The sequence below is a fragment of the Aedes aegypti genome, chromosome 2 (genome assembly GCF_002204515.2).
Source record: "Aedes aegypti strain LVP_AGWG chromosome 2, AaegL5.0 Primary Assembly, whole genome shotgun sequence".
Lineage (NCBI taxonomy): Eukaryota > Metazoa > Arthropoda > Insecta > Diptera > Culicidae > Aedes > Aedes aegypti.
The window spans coordinates 241522408-241542797 of NC_035108.1; the positions used below are offsets into that span (position 1 = coordinate 241522408).

The following is a 20390-nucleotide window of genomic DNA, read 5'->3' on the forward strand; positions in this document are numbered from 1 at the left end:
CGGCTACCTTTTGGGCTGGTGAATAGTCCAGCGACATTGAGTAAGCTGATGGACAGAGTTTTGGGTCACGGTGAACTCGAACCAGCTATTTTCGTCTACCTTGACGATATAGTGGTAGCGAGTCACACGTTCGAAGAGCACATACGGAAGTTGAGGGATTTAGCTAGACGGTTGAAAAAGGCTAATTTATATATAAATTTAGAAAAATCAAAATTTTGCTGCCATGAACTACCCTACCTCGGATATATCCTTTCTGAACAAGGATTGCGCCCTAACCCAGATCGAGTCCAAGCGATCCTGGGATTTGAGGCGCCAAAATCCGTGAGGTCACTGAGAAGATTCCTCGGTATGGTAAACTACTACCGACGGTTCATCAATAATTTCAGCGAACTCACCGCACCTCTAACGGATTTGTTGAAAAACAAACCAAAAAGAGTGCGGTGGAACGAGGCAGCAGAAAATGCATTTAGAGCCATCAAGGAGAGGCTCATCGTAGCCCCGGTGATGGCTAATCCCGATTTCAGCTTACCGTTTTCTGTGCAAACCGACGCGAGTGATAATGCTCTGGCTGGTGTACTCACCCAGGTGCAGAACGGGGTCGAGAGAGTTATTGCATATCACTCTGAGAAGTTGAAAGGTGCTGAGCTCAACTATCATGCAGCGGAGAAGGAGGGCTTAGCTGCCCTTCGCTGCATTGAGAAGTTTAAATGCTACATAGCAGGGATGAGAAAAGTACTGGAGCAAACATTTACCGCCTCTACATTTACATCTTTCTACACGACCATCAAAATCCAAAGCAAACCATGACGGTTCAAAACAAAAAAATGTCACGGCTCTTCAAAAATGTAATCTTCTTCTTCCTAACGTTTTCAACCCCGAATGCGAAATGACTCGAGCACAGTGGTGACACGATTTTTGCGGTTTTCGGGGTTTTGCATTTTTGCTCGATAAAGGCAGTATGAAATTGAACTTGTTTATATGTATCGTAACGGAATGATTGTGGTCTTTCTGTTAGAGATAATAGATTTCAATTAGTTGAAAACACAAGCAAAATATTAGCGATTGAATGATTTAACACTTTTTTCAATCATTCAGCTTGGAATGGCTGCCCGAAAATGGTCATAGTGGAGAGACAAAAACAGTCAAGCAGTGTGTGAACCGTTGGCAGCGCAACGCCTGATGGTATTGATGCTGCTGCTGCTTTGTGTTTTGGTGGAATGGCAGAATCGATGAACTGTGGTGAATTGTGGTCACAGTTCCCAAGACTGCTACATAGAAGGCACTCATTTCACGCTTGTGACTGATTCTTCGGCTCTTTCCTTCATAATGCGTGCCAAATGGAGATCGTCGTCACGGTTGAGTCGTTGGAGTATCACCCTCCAACACTATGACATGGACATCAGACACCGAAAAGGGAAAGAGAACATTGTCCCTGACGCTCTGTCTCGATCCGTAGAAGCGTTGGATGTGGAGGAGTCCGACAGATGGTATCGAGATCTATTCGATGCAGTCAATGAGGATCCCGAGAAATATATTGATTTCCGAATCCAGGATGGGAAACTCTTCAAGTTCGTTGCCTCTCAGTCCGATTTGCTGGATTATAGGTTCGAATGGAAGGAGTGTGTTCCTGAATCCGAACGCTCCAGGATCATTCGGGAAGAACATGACGGAATGATGCACATTGGATTTGAGAAGTGCATCGAAAAAGTTAAACGAAGGTTTTACTGGCCAAGAATGAGCGCTGATGTGAAGAAATACATAGCCAAATGTGAAAACTGCAAAATAAGCAAACATTCCACAGCCTCAACCGCTCCAAAAATGGGAAATCAACGAATTGCAACTCGTCCCTTCCAGATCGTGTGCATGGATTACATACAATCTCTGCCCCGAAGCAAGCAGGGCAATGCCCACTTGTTAGTTGTCTTAGATATCTTTTCTAAGTACTGCCTGCTTGCTCCGGTGAAGAAAATTGCATCTGGTAATCTTTGCACTATTCTGGAGGAACGGTGGTTTCGTCGACTGTCAGTCCCTCAGTACGTCATTACGGACAACGCCACGACTTTCATGTCCAAGGAGTTCCAGGAGTTGTTGAAGAAATACGACATTCAACACTGGGCAAATGCGCGACATCGAAGTCAGGCCAATCCAGCGGAACGGTTGAATAGAACTATCAACTCGATGATTCGCACGTACGTCCGTAACGATCAAAGGCTATGGGACACTAAAATCTCAGAAATTGAGTTCGTGTTAAACAACACTGTTCACGGATCAACAAAACTGACCCCTCACCGAGTGATCTTTGGGAGTGAGATGGTAACTCGAGGATCACACCATCGTTTAGAGGAGGAGAGCGAGCTCTCTGAAGCAGAACGAGCAGAGAGAATGCAGATCATCAGCAGGAAAAACATGGAGTTGGTGAGGCAAAACCTAAAAAAAGCGTATAATAATACAAAACGGCAATATGATCTACGTCACAAACGGTACTCACCCACGTTTACTGTCGGACAACGGGTATTCAAACGTAGCTTCACCCAATCAGTCGCAGGGAAGGATTTCAACGCCAAGTTGGGTCCACAGTATATTCCTTGTGTCATCGTCGCAAAGAAAGGAAGCAGTTCCTACGAGGTCTCGGACCTGAATGGTCGGTCGCTGGGAGTGTTCTCGGCAGCGGACCTGAAGGCCTAGAAAAACAACTAAAAATCCATGGTACTAATTAGATGTGGCTCTGATTCTTGAGTGATAGAAGGTCAGTGCTGAAGAAGATATCCAATCCGTTAATGGTTCATTAGGATGGATTTTCTGAATCACACTGCGTAATTCTGAATCGAGGATGGAATCAGTAGCGAAATCAAAGCGTGTCAGATACACTCAACATGAATGCATTCAACCAAAAAATTATCGATTTTTTTTTAATGTGTATGTAATTTCTATTACTTTTTTTAATTTGAAAATTAGTTTGCGAATTCCAATTTTGAAAATTTTGAATCAGCTCAATTATGCACCACTGCAATCATCTGACTTGAATACAATCTTGTTAACAAGTTTCTAAGACTGCATTACAATCAGTTGATAGACGCGGTGCATAATTTGAGTGTGTGAGCGTGCAAATCAATTGTGAATGGCCAACAAAATATGATCTTCAATCACAAAACACATTAATTTCAGCACTTTTTTTAATCATCCATTATCAATAATCTTCAAAGTATCACATCAACAAGCAATAGCACTGTAACACTATACTTACCCTTTTGTGTGGAAACATGCAACTATCATACGATGAATTTTCACCTAAATTTATTGAATAAAGGGGATCTTATGGAAGAAATACCAATCAAATGATCACTGGGCCCAATAAATAGACACAATGTCACAAAATTGAGATTTTTCTTCCAAAGCGCACACTTTATCCTAGATTTTAGGAAAAACTTCACCGACCACAAGCCTGCCACGTTTCACCATAGTCACGATATAATAGGCATTTGACAGTTTGGTTGTTCACAGTATACCGCACGTACACACTGATAAGCCGATAACGTTATCAAAAACAACCACAGTTGATTAATATCGATATGGGTTAACTCCGACAAAGCAGAATATTTGAAAAGGGAGAAAATGATATTTTCACCGTACTCATGAGTAACTTTGTACATTTTGTAAATATTGTTCATTCCGGAATTCTTTTACTAGTAATATTCTTTGTGTTTTTTTAAATTGTTGCATGTTAATTGAAATTTGCATGTTTTAGAATAGAGTATGATATTTTTTTAATTTGTTCAATGTAGTTCGACTTGTATATATTTTATTTAGTTTTGCTTCAATGTTGGTAAAAGTTCAAAATAGTTTAATATGTTCGCTGGAGACCGGAATCGTAAGATGTTGATGGTCAGTAGAAAGCAAAGACTTTGAAATAGCGTGGAGTTGAAATAAACAACGATGACACCTTATGACCCCGAACAATATTATTACTGTTTTTAAAAGGCTACTTTTTCCATAGCTTGCAATCGTGATTCGTTATTTTTGAAGGAGTTTGAGATGTTTATGATTCGGTTTGTGTTAAAAAAAGAGTGTGTTAGTAAGTTTAGTTGTGTTGGTGAAAATTCTGGTTCAGAGGTACGCGTCACAAAGTTGTTGTTGGAGTGTATTAAAATAAAAAAAAATCAGCTTCTCTGATTTTTTTAACCCGAGCGGGGGGAGAGTGTAACCAGTGGTGTGTCTGTCTGTCCGAGATTTTTGAGATTTTCGCGATGTAGTGTGTTCCGTGTAATAGTTTGTACGAAAAAACCAAGAAGGTGTTTGAGTATTCGTGAGCATCACCACCCATCGCCCACTGGACAGCATGCAGCCACATCGAAACAAGTTCCGCTACTCACCACCAGGCATCGCTGGACGAGCAGAATGGGCGGCCATTGGGGGTGGTGTAGAAGGAGCCATGATGGGGCGAATTTAGGAAACTGCGGGAAACTCTAGGTCGAGGGCTCTGAAAAGGATATCCACCATTGCTCTGGATCATTATCGAGCCAAATATTAAGCAAGATAGACGTCTGTCGGAAGTTCAGAAAATTTGTAAAGAGTAGAAAGAGTTGTGAAAAGAGTAGAAGATAGTGGATAGTGTGAATTATTGGAAGCATCCAGGTAACAGACCCTCGACAAGAGCCCCCATTCGTCCCCATAATTAAAACACCCCCCCCCCCCCATTTGTCCTCCAAATACCCGCAGGACCCTTGGTTTTACCCTTAGTTTTACCGTTAGTGTTACCTTCGGTGACCTTGGAGTGACCTAGGCCGTTGTCTTGAGGTAGAGCGTGGGCCTTGGAGTGCGCGTAGTAGACCCGAAGATCTTGAGTGGTCCTACCGCTTTGAAATACGCTGCAGTACTCTTCATTACCCTCGAGACTGCAAACGCGTGCCTTGTGCTTGAGGCCGCGTCTGGAGACGCCATTTTGCCAGCAGCGACGCAGCATCGGCAAGCCAAGGTCTAGGAAGGGGAAAACTGTAGGAAGGAAACACGGAGAGGAGTCGCGGTCGCAGTCAAACCGAGGAGAGAAGCGAACCGGCGGCGACGAAGCAAGGTGTGGTAGCGGAACGAAGAAGGGACCCCGCCACCAGAAGAAGAGAAGAAGAGGAAGTGGAAGGTAGGAGATAGGCTGTAAGGAAGTGGGAGGAATAAAGGTACCTGTGTGCAAGAAAAACTAATAAAGTGGGTTTAAGTGACGCTCAATAGTATTCAAGTGTTTTCTTGGTCGCGGTTTATCAATCGCATATGCCGACCCTGAGGCAGTGTAGAAGGGGGTCTCATTGATGCCGGATAGGGGGCTGCCCCATTAGTTACACCACCATGAAACTTTGTCCCAAACCTCTTTTTACTCTCAAGATTCTCTGGTGAAAATTTAAAAAATATTAAAAATGGGGTTTTTGTGTAATTGAAAATTTAAGTTTTTTTTATTTTTCATGAAAATAAATAAAATATTTTTTCAATGTATATTTTTTTCTTATAGTCCAAACTGTTCACTAAAACTTCTTCATAGAACATTTTTCTCTAAAATCAACAGTTTCGGGGTTAGAATTTTTCAAATAAGTTCAATGCAAAAAATTAAAGGCCATTTTCAAAAGTTACATTTGAGTCTAAATGATCAATTTTTCTATGGAAAACACTTATTCTTCCATACCAAAAACATGTGCAAAATTTAATCCAAATTTAATCGAAGATGGTCGAGTTCTGTGACTGACCGATTTGACATGGAATCCGTCTAAAGTGTTATACAGCGCCACCCACGTCAGTGATAGAGGTTGTTTTAAAAACTCATGAGAACAAATTAATACCAAATTTTGCCATAATAGCTCATTTTACTATTCGTATGGTATTCATTGAAGATTTAAAAAACAAGTTTTTTGCAGCAAAGCAAAAAGTTTATTTTTCGATTATGCTAAATTTAGATATTATAGTCAAAAAAGTGAAATTACCATTATTTTGCTCTACTCGTGAATAGCTTATTTAGTATTATTTTGTTATCAATATCTTAATAATAACATATTTTGTTATTTAAGGTTGCCTATATTTTTGCTATTATTTTGTTATTACAATGGCAAAATGTGATATTATTTAGTTTTTATACCATACAAATTTAGTTATTATTTTTGTTATTTTATCTCTTATTTCAAGCAAACAAAGAACAAATTTTGCTATTCATACCTTCTATTTTAATGGTAAATTTTGCTATTCATTTGCAATTCTCCTCTACCCGGGTAAGTGTCTTCGGAAGAAATGTCAAAAATGCTCCAATGAACTACTTTGAAAAAGAAAGTGTTTTGCTAGGACGCTCCTATCAAAAGATAAAACTGATCTAGATCAGTTTTCACCTATCTAGATCAAATATGAATGAGTCAAAATGTAGTACAAATTATTCCAAAATACTTTGTCAAAGACACCAAACCTCTAGGATGCATATCCAGAGTACTAGAGGTTTTGGCCGTCGAAAACAGCGATCTGCCCCAGTGTTATGTGGGAAGTGGCATTTTGGTTCGGTTTACGCGTTGGCCGATTATTTTGCACGAAAATATCAACTTACGACAAGGTTCACATTATCCAGTTTCAGCCCATTAATTGGTGAATTCGTTACATGTTTTTTTGTATTAAAATTGTGACATTTTTATATTGTTTGTTTTCAAATTATTTATTAATTATTTGATGAATACATATTTTTAATCATTCTATTTATCAGAAACTCTTTAAATGGTTCGTCGCTACATGTGTCGGCATTAATATTAATTCATGATGCCCATAATAAATAAAACATTCATACTTCCTTTGCTTGTTTTTGTATGTGTAAAAATCTTTGAAAGGTTTGACACCAGAGGTGTCAACATACAGTCGAAGCTTTTTATAATGACATCGATCGCAAGGGACCGTCGTAATGGAGAAAAGTCGTTATAGAGAATGATTATAACACTGAATTATACTTCAAGAGCCCAAAAAATGTCGTTATAGAGAGCTTTTGACGCAATTAAAGTTGTCGTTATAACGAGCTTCGACTGTACTTGTGGTTTACATTAAAAGTAGAAATTTTATGTATTTTAATTGAGGTTGCAAGAGTCGCAGCACTTACTAAGGTGAATCCTGAACATGTGTCGGTCTCTAGTATCCTGATGCAAAATCCTACAGGCTCCAGGGAAAAAATCATAGTCTTTAACGTAACTTTAATTTCATATCACATGTCTCAAGACTTTAAGAAATCTTCTAGTAATTTGTTCCGAGGTACGGGTATCAGGTATCAGAAGGCCGGCTCCAGAGGCACGTTCCCCGCCATTTGGGATATTTGTGCCATCGCCATATTTGAGCCTATTTAATCATCTACCCGATGGGAGAGGAAAGGGAAGGGAAAGATGGGAGGAAATAGGAGTGGGGTCCCTTGAAGAGGGAAGATCGCATAAGCGAAATGAGAGCATGTAGCTCCATACCACAATGGGTTCCACAGTGCCCTAAAAAGGGCATTGCAAAACGCATGAGCGTAAATTGAGCCTATAGCTCATTACCACAGCTGGTTAAAAATAATAGAATGTCATGAAGATTCAGGTTTCTGAAATCAGTTTCACTTAATAAGTGTTTACCAAGTAATTGGAATCGTCCACTCGTCCCGCGAAGGGAGTTGTGAGGAACATTTGTTATAAGCAAAGTGACAAGCTATTGTGAGATCACTCGAAGCAAGGACAATTGTGTCCCAATTCACCGGAAGTGGAAACATCCAAATTTTTAGGATTTCCAATGGACGCAGAGAATCCATGGAATTTGATCATAACCAATTCCCAGTTTGTGGAATATAACAAATGCAAAGTCTGCGAATTTACATTCATATGTTCATATAGAGATGTAGCGATGATCAGATAATGATTCAAAATCTGATACATGCCAATTCGTCAACTCGTGACTGATTCTGTTCGAGCAGAGCATTATGTCTAACACTTCTTCTCTAGCAGGTGCCATGAAGGTGGGGCGATTTCCTATAATAAGTAATCCAAGATTTGAACTACTTAAGTATTCCATCAGACTGGAGCTTCTCAAATTGACATCTGAGCTGCTCCAGATCATGTGATGAGTATCAGCATCACTGCCCACAATCAGCAGAAGGCCTTTTTATAGACAGTGGACGACAACTCGTTTGAAATCATCCATAGGGGATGGTTCATCATGTGGTAAATACACCACAAAACGAAAGACGTATTTCTTATTGAGGTCACCAACAGAAATAACAATTGTGACAGCACTTACATCTCTGGTAGTTGACTCAGAAATGAGTGTAGCAACGATTGCTTTATTAACGAGCACGCATGCACGAGGCATGGAACGCGAGTTTGCCATTTCATGTTTCTGAAAGTAACAAAAACTGGGTCCACAAGGTTACCTAGATAAAAGTTCACAAAAGTAAGTTTTTTGGACTAGCGCCACTTGAACTGTACCATTTGCATGAGTCTGCAAAGATTGATCGTTGCTGATATTATATGCTGAAGATTGGTCTAACTAAGCTATCCTAACCGTAGCCACTACCCAAACTAGGCAGGATTAAGCTTTTCACAATCTCAGCACGAAAAAGACCAGCAGCGAAAAAACCAGATCGGTATCTCTAAAAAGTCGCCAAAGGCGAAAAGCACAGAATACACTGTGTAAAACGCATAATGCGAAACCATAAAGGTAAAAATTTAAACTAAATTTCAACGTATTAATAATCCCACCCTTATTGAGCCTCAGGGTTGAGACTGAAGAAGGGCAGCCGATTATCTCAGAGAAATTCAAGGTCACCTGCACCATTGCTCCGGGTAGCACAGGAAGGGCATAATACTGTAGAGGGCGCCCTGGTACTCCACAGGCTCCGTTTGCGGTTAGGTTTTATTTAGACCCCCCTAACCATTCATTCTTAGGCACGGTAAGCTTAAAGCCGCATGAATTAGGGGTCACCTGTGAGGTGGACTTTTACCACCGGAACAGGCAGTCCGTAGTGTTAATTCTTAGCCAATTGAAACAACCGCTACCGACACTACGCGGCTATCTAGGCTGCTCGGGAAAAGGAGGTTAATATTGATGATTAACTCCTGACGTGCCCAAACAGCCCTCAAATCTCTTTAGAAATTCTTCTACCAATTCTTCCAGAATTTTTTCAAAGGATGCTTAGAGGATTTCCTAATCACTCAAACTATACTACCTCCAGTAATTGTCTCAGGGATTATCCCGGTTTTTATACAAAGACTATATTAGCAGTTCCTCCAGATATTTTTACACTAATTGTTCAACAGTTTTTTCGAATTCTACAGTTGTTACTTTAGAAGATCTTACAACATTTTTTTTTGAAGATCTTCTAAACGTAAATCTTGGAGGATATACTAAGGAAATCGATGAAAGAATCACTGGATGGAATCCTGGTCTTCCTTATAAAAATCTAAAAGAATCTTTGGAAAATTTCCTTATGAAATTTCTATGATTATCCTTGGAAAAATCCAGGTTATATTCTTGAGATATCCAAAACACAATTCTTGGAGGAATTTCTTAGGAAAGTAGCTAGCCGACCCTGGGATTGCCGGAGATATCCTGCGGCTTGAGTTGGCCTGACACTGTTTTAATTACCGAGTTATACATGCGTAACAGTAATGACGAAACACATTTACAATTCCGACAATTATTGAAAGTTTACGTGCTGCTTATTAATTGATGACTTATAAATGATATATTTTGAACATGTGTTATTCCTCTTTACGTCTTTAGTGAGGAATTTTCAGTTAATATTAAGTTCGATGTGACATACTTTTAAATGTAAGTTTTCTTCCTAAAGCATTACGTATTTTATGGTTGCTCCCTTATGGACATCAAATATGTAATCAAAATAAAAATCTATGATTCATCTATCCTATTATTGCAATGGTTGACTTACTGACGTGGATTGACATATGAAACTGGATGGGTCCCACTTGCCCTGTTTAGCGAGGGAACTGCGTCTAATAGGTCATTTTACAACTTTCTCCTTACAAAAATGGTTTTTACAACTTAGAAATTATTCGATCAAATCCATGCACACACCAGCAAATATGTTGCCAAAATGCGACCGTGTTGTTAGATTTGCAAAATATTGACATTAAGAAATCAATTTGTTTGAACTATCGTTTTTAGGTCCCATTTGCCCGGGGTACCTTATCTAAGTCACTCGCGCCATCTCTAAACCTTTTTTGTCTCTAATCATGAGGTTTCTTTTTATTTGTGATTTGAATTCAGAAGAGCCCAAGAATTTGTGGTTATAGAAAATAATCCGCACCCTACTGAACAAACGCAGTTTGCAGAAGCAGTTCAGTTGATAAATCTATTAGAGTATCTCAACTGCTCACAATCAGATCCGATTCTGATTCATACGAAATGGGAATTGTTGCTTCGTTCAATTCAATCCTTGAACGGTAACTTCCGCATAACAGCGTGTTACACGAGATCTCGCAGAGAAGTCTATTGACGTTTGCTTGGCGGGCGACGCATCTCAGAGAGCAACAAACCACTGATTCGCGTCACGAATTACGAATGAGTCCTAAAAATAATCCCAGAAGAATAGATATTGCATTATTACACTTTGCTGTGTTTCAACTTCCGATATGTATAATTGAGTAGTGCTTCTAGCCAATAGCCATCAATTCCTGACTACCGTTTGGTAATACACATTGGCAATTGAACGAGTTATAGGTATAGGCTCTCTGACTTGCAATAGTAGCTAGCTAGCTATATCCGATCTGGCTTTCATTCACACTTGGCTGGGTTCATTCGGACTTGTGCTGCTTCTGTATATATCGGTTCGTTTGTCTATTAGTAGTATCTCTCTCTATCTCGTTTAGGCGTGAGTTTGCCCCCCAGTCAGCTTTTGGAAGCGAATTCTATGTGACAGATAACCTTGCCGATGTTGCTTGCTGCAGCCATTCGTGCTTCCTCTCACCTTGTCCCTCGTTGTAAATCGCTACTTTCTGTTGCGTGCTCCGTAGTCGTGTTCCATGTTGACTCAAGTTGCTACTTATTGATGTCGCTTTATAAGTTGATAGTTGTACATCACTTCGATTCGTAACTGGCATTTAATTCTTCATGCTTTAAATGTTACTTTTTTCTTGCCCTTGTTCTTCGATTGTTTAGAGTGTGAACCATCTTAGCGGAGTCACGTGATGAGCCGATTAATGTTCTAAAGTAGATAAACTACAGTTGAAGTTTATCTCTCTGGGTATACAATTTTTCATAGCTAGAAGGTCAAAACCCTTTAGATTTAGAAGTTAAATAACATGTTTAACAATTTCTATCTCATAGCTTTTTTCAAGAGCAGTTCAAAATGGCGTTTAAACATTAGTGCTTTTAAAAAAGTTATTGCAAATTGAATAAATCATTCAAAATCTACTTCAAATTTTTTTATTGAATATCAATTGCAAGTTGATTGTGTCTCAGTTCGATCATTAGGTCTACTCATTTCGATGTTCAGTGAGACAAATGAGGGTATCAATTTATTCCAATAATTATCGAACTAATCGTACCAATAAGATTTAGTTAGCTAGCTAAACATTTTTATTCTGGTAAAATTAGTAAATCGTGCTTATATTTGACATTATTTTTCAATGTTTGTAATGTCCGAAGATATTATCTTGAACTTATGTATTTATCTTCAGCTAATTTTAAAGCTTTCATTTAAAAAAAAATGACCACATAAATTTCTGGAATTTTACTTAAAAAACAATCATTTTTTTTTTGTCTCACTACTTTCGAAGTAATAGTTTTGTGCGTATGCTAAGCTGACAACTAAATGTGGTTTTATAATTTTACACTTTTCCTTCATTTTGACGATGTTGCTCATCTTGCCACACGGATGAAAAATTATTGATATTTTCAAACTTGATAATAGTTTTGCTTTAGATTGTCTCTAGCTACACGGCAAAAGAAGTAAGAAAAAATTGATCCACACAACAAAAATATCACTTTTAAATGTCTAAATATTATTCGAAAAAGGTTATTTTTTGACTAAAATATACCTTTGACCTTTGGGCATATAGTATAATCGTACCTGACACACGATATACGAATGCGAAAATGGTAACTTAGGCAAAGAAAGCTCTCAGTTAATGCCTAGAAGAAGAAGAAGAAGATACATTTGACAATATTTACGTAGCAATGTTGATGTTTTCGTTAAAATTTTTGGTCCTATGAATTTATTGTTATTCATTAGACTCCCAAAGGATTTATTGATAAACTTTGCTTAAAACGTCAGAAGGGAAAGGCTGCTCATCTTACCCCGCTTACCATGGGAAAGAGAGGCTTAAATGAGACATTATGAAGGCCCTTTCCCACTTTAGATCAACCCGGCACCCATCGTTAGAATTCCTATTTATGTTACTGATCGCTATACTAACTAAAGGGTGGTCCTTCCGGTTTTCTTAAATTGGTGAACCCTTCGTAAGCCAGCTAGCCGAACAGTGGTAAACCCATTTTTTGTTAAATCTTAGGCATTTCTTCACGTTTTTTCACCATTAGCGTACCACTGGTTTTAAATTCTGACAATAGAAGGTCACGATGGTGTTACACGGGGATTTCAACCGGACTATTTTTGTTAGATTCTACATGTCGAAATATGACAAACCCCAAAGCCTTTCGGGTGATGGACCAGTGGTGTAGCCAGGAGGGGCTCAGAAATTATCGATTTCGTACGAATATAATATTATTGAGTCAATTGAAAATTTGTCAAAAAGATTTTTCTCTGTATTTATTACGATAGTAATGAACATAATTGACGTTAATGTATGTTTGTAATGTATTTTTTTTTTTGCAATTGGCGTAACTACCATGGAATATGGACACCAAAACAAATTTGGTTTTATTGAAATAGTATACCAACAAGAAACCCATCCCGATTGTGCCTATGACATGGAAAAAATACATTTTAAACATACATCAATGTCAATTCTGTTCTCTACCATCACAATAATTACTAAAAAATATTTTAGTCATATTTCCAATTAGCTTAATAATATAATATACTTACAAAATTGCCCCTTTTAGAGCCCCTCCTGGCTACACCACTGGTCCATCACCCGAAAGGCTTTGGGGTTTTTCATATTTTGACATGTAGAATCTAACAAAAATAGTCCGGTTGAAAATCCCGTGTAACACCATCGTGGCCTTCCCTTGTGAGATCACTATTATAAATCTGAGAAAAAACTGAGTAAGATAAGCTCTATGAGATGAACGATTTTCTAAATCATGTTCTACGATTTTGACGTATATAACGAGTACAATCAATGCAACCATCATTTTTTCTATAAACAAAGAAACAAGTTTTCTATCGTTCGAGTTTAGTGAAGCATAGGAATGTTATATTGAGTGAAGAAATCTGGCGGCCATCTTGGATTTTGACGCCATCTTGATTTTAAGTAGTAGAATGAGTTTTCGACCTTGTTAGCAATCAACATATTGAATTTCGAGGCTTGCACTAATACTAGCTACGCATATTTTTCTTCTTATTCTTCTTTTTCCTTGCGTTACATCTCTACTGGAACTGAGCCTACTACTTAGCTTAATCAGTTATAAAAACAGATTATTAAATGGGAGTTTCTTTCTATAAATCATTGTTGATAAAATAATTATTCTTCGACATATTTTTCAATTCATGAATAATGAATAAATGAATTCAATGAATGAAACTGTCTAAAACCATCGAATGGAATAAATAAACATTTTTTGTCATTATATTCATTGTTGTTCATTGAATGAAGTTTATAGATTGCGCGTTGATTAGTAAGGAATGGTACACAAATTATGTCACGCTAAGTTTCGACTTTGTCGACCCCCTCCCCTCCCCCCTTGTCACGCTTCTTGTATGAGTCCTCTAAAAATTGTGTAAGGCTAGTCACGCTATGACTGAGAACACCCCCCCCCCCCTCCCGAGCGTGACATAATTTGTGTACGACCCCTAAGTGTTACGGTGATATCTGTAGTTTCAATGTTAAACATTCAGGGTGGCCACCGTACCGGGAAAAACGGGAAAAGCGGGAAAAAGACGGGAATTTGAATCCACCGGGAAAAAGACGGGAAAAACCGGGAATTTTAGAAGATCACCGGGAAAATCGTTTTGAACGAACATCTTCAAGCTGTAGTCTACAAAATTACCTCCAAAATAAATTATAGAAAGTAGTTATGTTTAATGACATTCTCATGGCATCCGCTATTTCGAAATAATTTCAAACATTAATTATTTAATTTCTACTATGCTACATCATATTTCTTAAAACTGCTTTACTCTTTTCTAAGCAACGTTTCAAAATATGTTTTTGAATTTTTGTTCTCGCACTGTCAGTGCTAATATTTTTTGAACTTTTCTCTGTTTTTTTACTTGACGTTTTGAATCAAAGATTAATTGCTTATTGCACCCTTCTGTAATTGTTGGATACCACAACTAATCTTGAAAACAAGCATTTATTTATAAAAGTTTTTAATATGTCACTTGTTATCTAGTCGACAAAAGTTTTGAATATGGGCGCATTTAGGATTTTAATATCGATCAAGCTGTTACAGCGCATATAAAATGTGTAGAATATCCATACAAAAAGCATTACGAGAGGGTGGATGGGTGTCAAAAATGATGATTTTCGGTGTTATTAAAATTGTGAGTGAACCCTATGTAAGTGCTTCTACATGTGCGGATTTGTTTCATCCATACCTTGAACTTATTTGCTTTAGAGAAGAAAATTCAAAGGTTTAGGAATTGAAATAATTTACATTACGTTAAAGAACTATTTGGCATCTTGATGGTTTACTTAGACACCTGGGGCTTTTGTCGGCCATATTATCTGAAATTCAGCATTAAGATGCGCTTAAGGTGATTATATACCAAAGCCAAACCATGAAGTTTCAAGAGCACGAGTCTATTTGGTTCTGAACAGAGCTCTGAGCTGAAATTTTGATCGTTTTATCATCACCAGAATGCAACCAATCCATCAAATATTCAACGCGAACGGTTGTCAGGTTCTCTAGATCCTCAAACTTGAAGTTGAAAATTTTTAATTTGGCTTAAAGGGCTGTTGGTAAATGTGGGTCAAATAGCATTCAAATTAAACTCCTGGCGTGTCAAGAGTAGGATCTGTTTTATTAGCACAATTAACCATCTCTTTCCCATGATATATAGCTCCATGGCTTCATTGATTTTCGACGAACACGAGACAAATCGATTCAGATGAATACTATACCATGTCATAGTTTTCAGGAAAGATTCTATATTGATTAGAACAATCTAATAGTTAACTTATTGTTCCAATAGTGAAACTATTGATAAACAATCAAATTACTAAAAAAAAATAAGTAAATTTTTTTGAATCGTTTTTTAAAAAATATTTCAGTACTTTTCATAGAAACGATATAGAAAGAGTCTATTAAAGTCGTTGGAAAGAATGAATTTAAAACCGGGAAAATTAAGGGGCCTATTTTGTAAATCGAGCAGATTCATGTGACTCGTCTGTATTCATTGTCGATCAAAGCAAACATGTATATTTCAGATGTCACCCGTCGATTCCATAGTAATCCAGTCACATAGAGTGACAATTGTCGAGAAACACGAGTGACAGAGCTGAGTCGAGCGAATTTTTCGGTCGACAGTGTCCCCAGTCGAGTCATTTTGATCGACTCGACTTATAAAATAGACCCCTAAGTAAAACATACCGGGAAAACCGGGAAAAAAGCGGGAATTTCAAAATCGAAATTCGGTGGCCACCCCGAACATTGCTTAAAGTACATTAGCTTATAGCGGAAGTCCTAAGTTTTTAGCTAAACAATTCCTTGAAATCCTAGTATAATGCTTGAAAACTATTAAGTGAACATTGCTGGTAGAATCCTGGAACAGTTTTTTGAGTAATCAAAAATGAATGCTTGGAAATATCTGAAGGAATTTCTTAGAGAATCTCAGCCTACAGCAAACTTTCAAAAAAACATTGGATGATTTCTGCGTCCATCAATGATCTAACAGTAGAGTTCTGTTACTTTCTGATAAATTACTGAAACTCCTGGAGTAATATCTGAAGTACTTCTTGGAAAAGTTCTCAGTAGTATTCCTTGACAAATTTCGAGATCAATTCCAGGTTGCAAGTTGCAAGAAGCTCTAGAGTAAATTTAAGGAAGAAAAAATGAACTCTGAAACGCTTGTGCAGTTTGTATGACTTATTTTTATAGAGAACTGTTGTTACTTTCTACATATCATTGGTACTATCTGAATAACATGTCGATTTATAGTAGCCTTCACTATTTTCTTTATTTTCAGGCTCATATGAAATTTCCTCCTGATTATCCGTATTCTCCTCCATCAATACGTTTCTTGACAAAAGTTTGGCATCCAAATGTGTATGAGGTAACTCTAACTGATTCCACAAATAATTGGAACATAAAACTCACCCGTCTTGTCCTTTAGAATGGCGACCTCTGCATCTCGATTCTGCATCCACCGGTTGACGATCCGCAAAGTGGCGAACTGCCGTGCGAAAGGTGGAATCCTACACAGAACGTTAGAACCATCCTGCTATCCGTGATCTCACTGCTCAACGAGCCAAACACCTTCTCTCCAGCGAACGTAGACGCCTCGGTCATGTACCGGAGATGGCGGGATTCGCAGGGTAAAGACAATGAGTACCCCAACATCATTAGGTAGGTTACTAAAATGCCATTCAAATCAATTTCTCATTTAAAAGAAAGGCGATAGTTAGTCACCACTTGTATTGTAATGTTACCATCGAATGTAAACGAGAGTTTTGCATTTTTAGGAAACAAGCACAAGCCGCTAAAGCTGAGGCAGAAAAAGAAGGTATCATCGTACCTACCACCCTAGAAGAATATTGCATCAAATCCAAAACGAAACCTAGTAGTCAAGAACCTCAGGTAAGTTCAACCTATATATGTTTTAAATTGATTGCGACTTTTAACGTTCAACGCTCCATCATCGTAATCATCGTCATCATCGAAAACTTTCAAAAGTAAAAACTATTCGATGAAAATGTGTTCATTGTGGTTCTGTTTTAGAATAGAATACAGTGAACACATTTTCCTGTAAATTTTATTGATTTTGAACGAAAAAACTGCTTTTGAAAATCCCGAAACATTTTAAATATTTTTTTTATGCATTGCGCGACAATTTATCGCGACGACGATCTTGAAAACCTACCTTAAATACTAGTGGATTGCAACAATTAAATCAAATCGTGTTGATGTCTCCTCCTGCGCAATTATTTTTGATTATCCAAGAAATGATCCCACAGAAGACATCACAACTATTTGGAGCGACTGCAACGATTTTAGTAATTATCCTGGGAAATTCTCTTATGTTTCAGTTCTTTCAAGTGACTTCAAACTTTCAATGAAAAACCTCAATGATTTAACCCAACCCAAGTAACCAACAAGCACTTTAAATCGCCATGCGTGCCAATATATGTAATGTAATATAGCTGACATGCCCTATATTTGCCGTAAAATAGCCCTACAAGCCCAGTGGTTACTTGTGAATTCCGCCTTTAGACGGAATACCCTTTGGGATTTTTTTTTGTATTTTTCATAGCTTTGAAATCAAATTAGCTTAAAGGTAGGACCTTAACATGAATATTAGAAAAGTAAAAGTACATTTGAAACGTTCTTATTTTTTTGAAAAATGTTTGAGTCTCATTTAACGTGTAATTGGAAAACCTTTTTTTATTTATTTTTTTCCACATCTAATCTATCATAGAAGAAGAGCATGATGATATTATTCATATTACTATAAAATAGTTTTTCCGTCAGCAACACGGAAAAATAGAATAGGCTTCAGGAAAAAAATGAAAGAAATCCAAATTTTTTAATCATTATCAAAATAGAAAAGACCTTAAAAAACTGCAGGATTGTTCAAAAATAAATATTAGAAAATTCAAAAACCGAAATTCATAAATTTGCAATTAAATAAATAAAAAGATAAGATTATATATTTAGATCAAAAATAAAAGTTTGGAAATTTTAAAAGTTAACAAAGGATTTTATCGAGGATTGCTTCATCTATGAATCCCTCAAAAATGTTTTCAAAAATTACACCACCAATAATTGCTGAAGAGTTCCTCAAAAATACATCTGCAAATGACTGAAAAAATGAAATACATGCTTTAACTTCATAATTTATTTTAGGAACATTTGTGCACCATTGCCCCAATTCGACTAGAATATATTCCAGGAATTAAACCTATGCGCTCGATTCCCGGACAGTCCAGGATAGACCTGAATTCCCTTGACACTCTTTGGCATGTGCCAAAAATTGCAACTTTGTAATGAGAGCTCTTAGTTAAAACCCCTGGAAGTGCTCATTGAACACTGCGCTGAAAAGTAGGCTTTGTCCCAGTGGTGACTCAATGGAAAGAAAAAGAAGACATTCCAGGAATAATGGGGTGATGGTTTAATGCAGTGATTCATAAAGTGGGCAAATTCGCCCCCCTTGAGGCGATTTTCAGGTCCAAGGGGGCGAAAATTTGTAAAATGGAATTTGGGGGGCGAAAAAAACTAGAAGGAGGGCCGAAAAGTGTGAGAAACTGAGAGAGGATTATACTCTAATAATGTAAAGATTAGTTGATACCCATTTACTTTTTCCCTATAAATATTTGTATGTACTTCTTTTCATGCTCATTTTATAATCACGATAAACAAAACTTCGACAAACATTGACAAAAACTAAATATGTTTTGATGAAAATTCGGTTTTTGTTGTTCACCTTTGGAATTATGCATAGGCCCAACCACCTTTAATGTTCTCAAAAGAAAAACGTATTAAGATTTACCGTCTAGGCCATTTGGCCTAGTCACAGATAACCTAAGGAATTTGTTTTGATAGTGATTCAATTAGAAACTTTTTAGAATTTGGTTTCGAAAATGTCAAAAGACGATAGTTTGATGGATCTACTTATAGAAGAACTTAGGATTTGGACAGCCTTATTTTTACGATACTTGATATACGGGTCCACGAAGGCAAAGTTTTCCAATACAACATTGTTTTGATATTTTGTTACGATCATTTTAATCATTACTTATAGTACACACTATTTTATGAACTAATTTCTGAAAATTTGGCCATCGAAAATTAAGGGCCAACATTAAAGCCATCAATTACCAAAGACGTAAAATCATGTACTAAAAGAGGTTTGAAAAAATAAAAAAGCAATCTGGATTTTTTGAATAAAAACCATTTCAAATTACGTTGGAGTGAGAAAGATACAAACAACTTTCAGGATTTTCCCAATTTTTTTCAAAGGTTTGAACATTGTGAAGTCGTCCAAAAATTATATTACCTCGATATTCGTTATGTTCGATATCGAGTTGATGAGCCATAGTAATAGTTGGTTCTCCCATGGCTTAACTCGATGGTCTCTTGGTTTGCAGTTACTCTGAATGTATGTCCTGGAAGTCGATATCTCCCTAACTCCTTTTATATCGAGATATGGAGAGTTCACTAAAATTCAACAGAAAACACGGTTGAAACCACAATAAAAAATTTCAAAACCATATCAGGGGGGCGATTTCAAAAATATGTTGGCCTCAAGGGGCGAAAGTCAAAAAGTTTTGAAAACAGTGGTCTAATGGCTATCGCTTCTGCTTCATAAGCAGAAGGTCATGGGTTCAATCCCAGGATCGTCACTTTCCTCGTACTTTCTAATTGTATTATCTTTCACTTGCTGCTATCTTACACTCTTAAGGCTAAGTAGCCCGTCATTCGTTTTGGCAGCCTGATGACTTTTAAGCTAGCAATTTCAAAGTGATAAAATTCAGTCTTGAAAGTTTATATTTACTTGAAAATCTATTACTGTATGCGCTAACATGCATAAAGTTTGCTAATACTTTTTCAGCTGTGTCAGTGCAAAAGCAACTGATTTTCTTTGATTCAAAATCGTGAGATGAATTAGCAACAATCATAAAAAGACGCGTACACATTTCAATGACGGCCTACTTCACCTTAATCTATCACACTTGATCTGTTTGTTCATAGCAATCGCTAGAACCAGAGACGGACAAGAAACCGTTCCCCTACGCTTCCATGCTTCCATCATTACAGCTCGCCTTTCCTAACTTCTGATATGTAGGCAGACTGCTAACCAAAAAGCAAGACTCACGGCATAAAAATTACCTTACCCATACCCTCCCGCATGGACTGGTGTACATGCAGGGGTCTACGGGGGCTAGTTTTAAATGCAACATAAATTCCTCCCCCTTCTCCTCATTGGTCAGCATTCATGACAAGCGCAATTGTTGCCTAAAATTAGATGATCAACAGCACTTATACACTGAGGGTGTCTGTTAATCCCAAGCATTCATCCGTTTGATTCCTTGTGTAAGTGCAGCTGATCTGGCGATACTGGAGTA

The 20390-nt window shown here is 37.5% G+C and overlaps 1 protein-coding gene across 2 annotated transcripts in view; it reads left to right on the top strand.

Moving 5' to 3' along the window:
• The window catches only part of LOC5571156 (ubiquitin-conjugating enzyme E2 R2), a 61190-nt gene that overhangs the window by 20017 nt on the left and 20783 nt on the right, over positions 1-20390 (top strand). For both annotated transcript variants that reach the window (XM_001653422.2, XM_021844595.1), the window contains exons 3-5: positions 16295-16381; positions 16442-16674; positions 16791-16905. In XM_001653422.2, coding sequence (XP_001653472.1) covers positions 16295-16381; positions 16442-16674; positions 16791-16905 — 435 coding nt within the window. The remainder of the gene's footprint in view (positions 1-16294; positions 16382-16441; positions 16675-16790; positions 16906-20390) is intronic.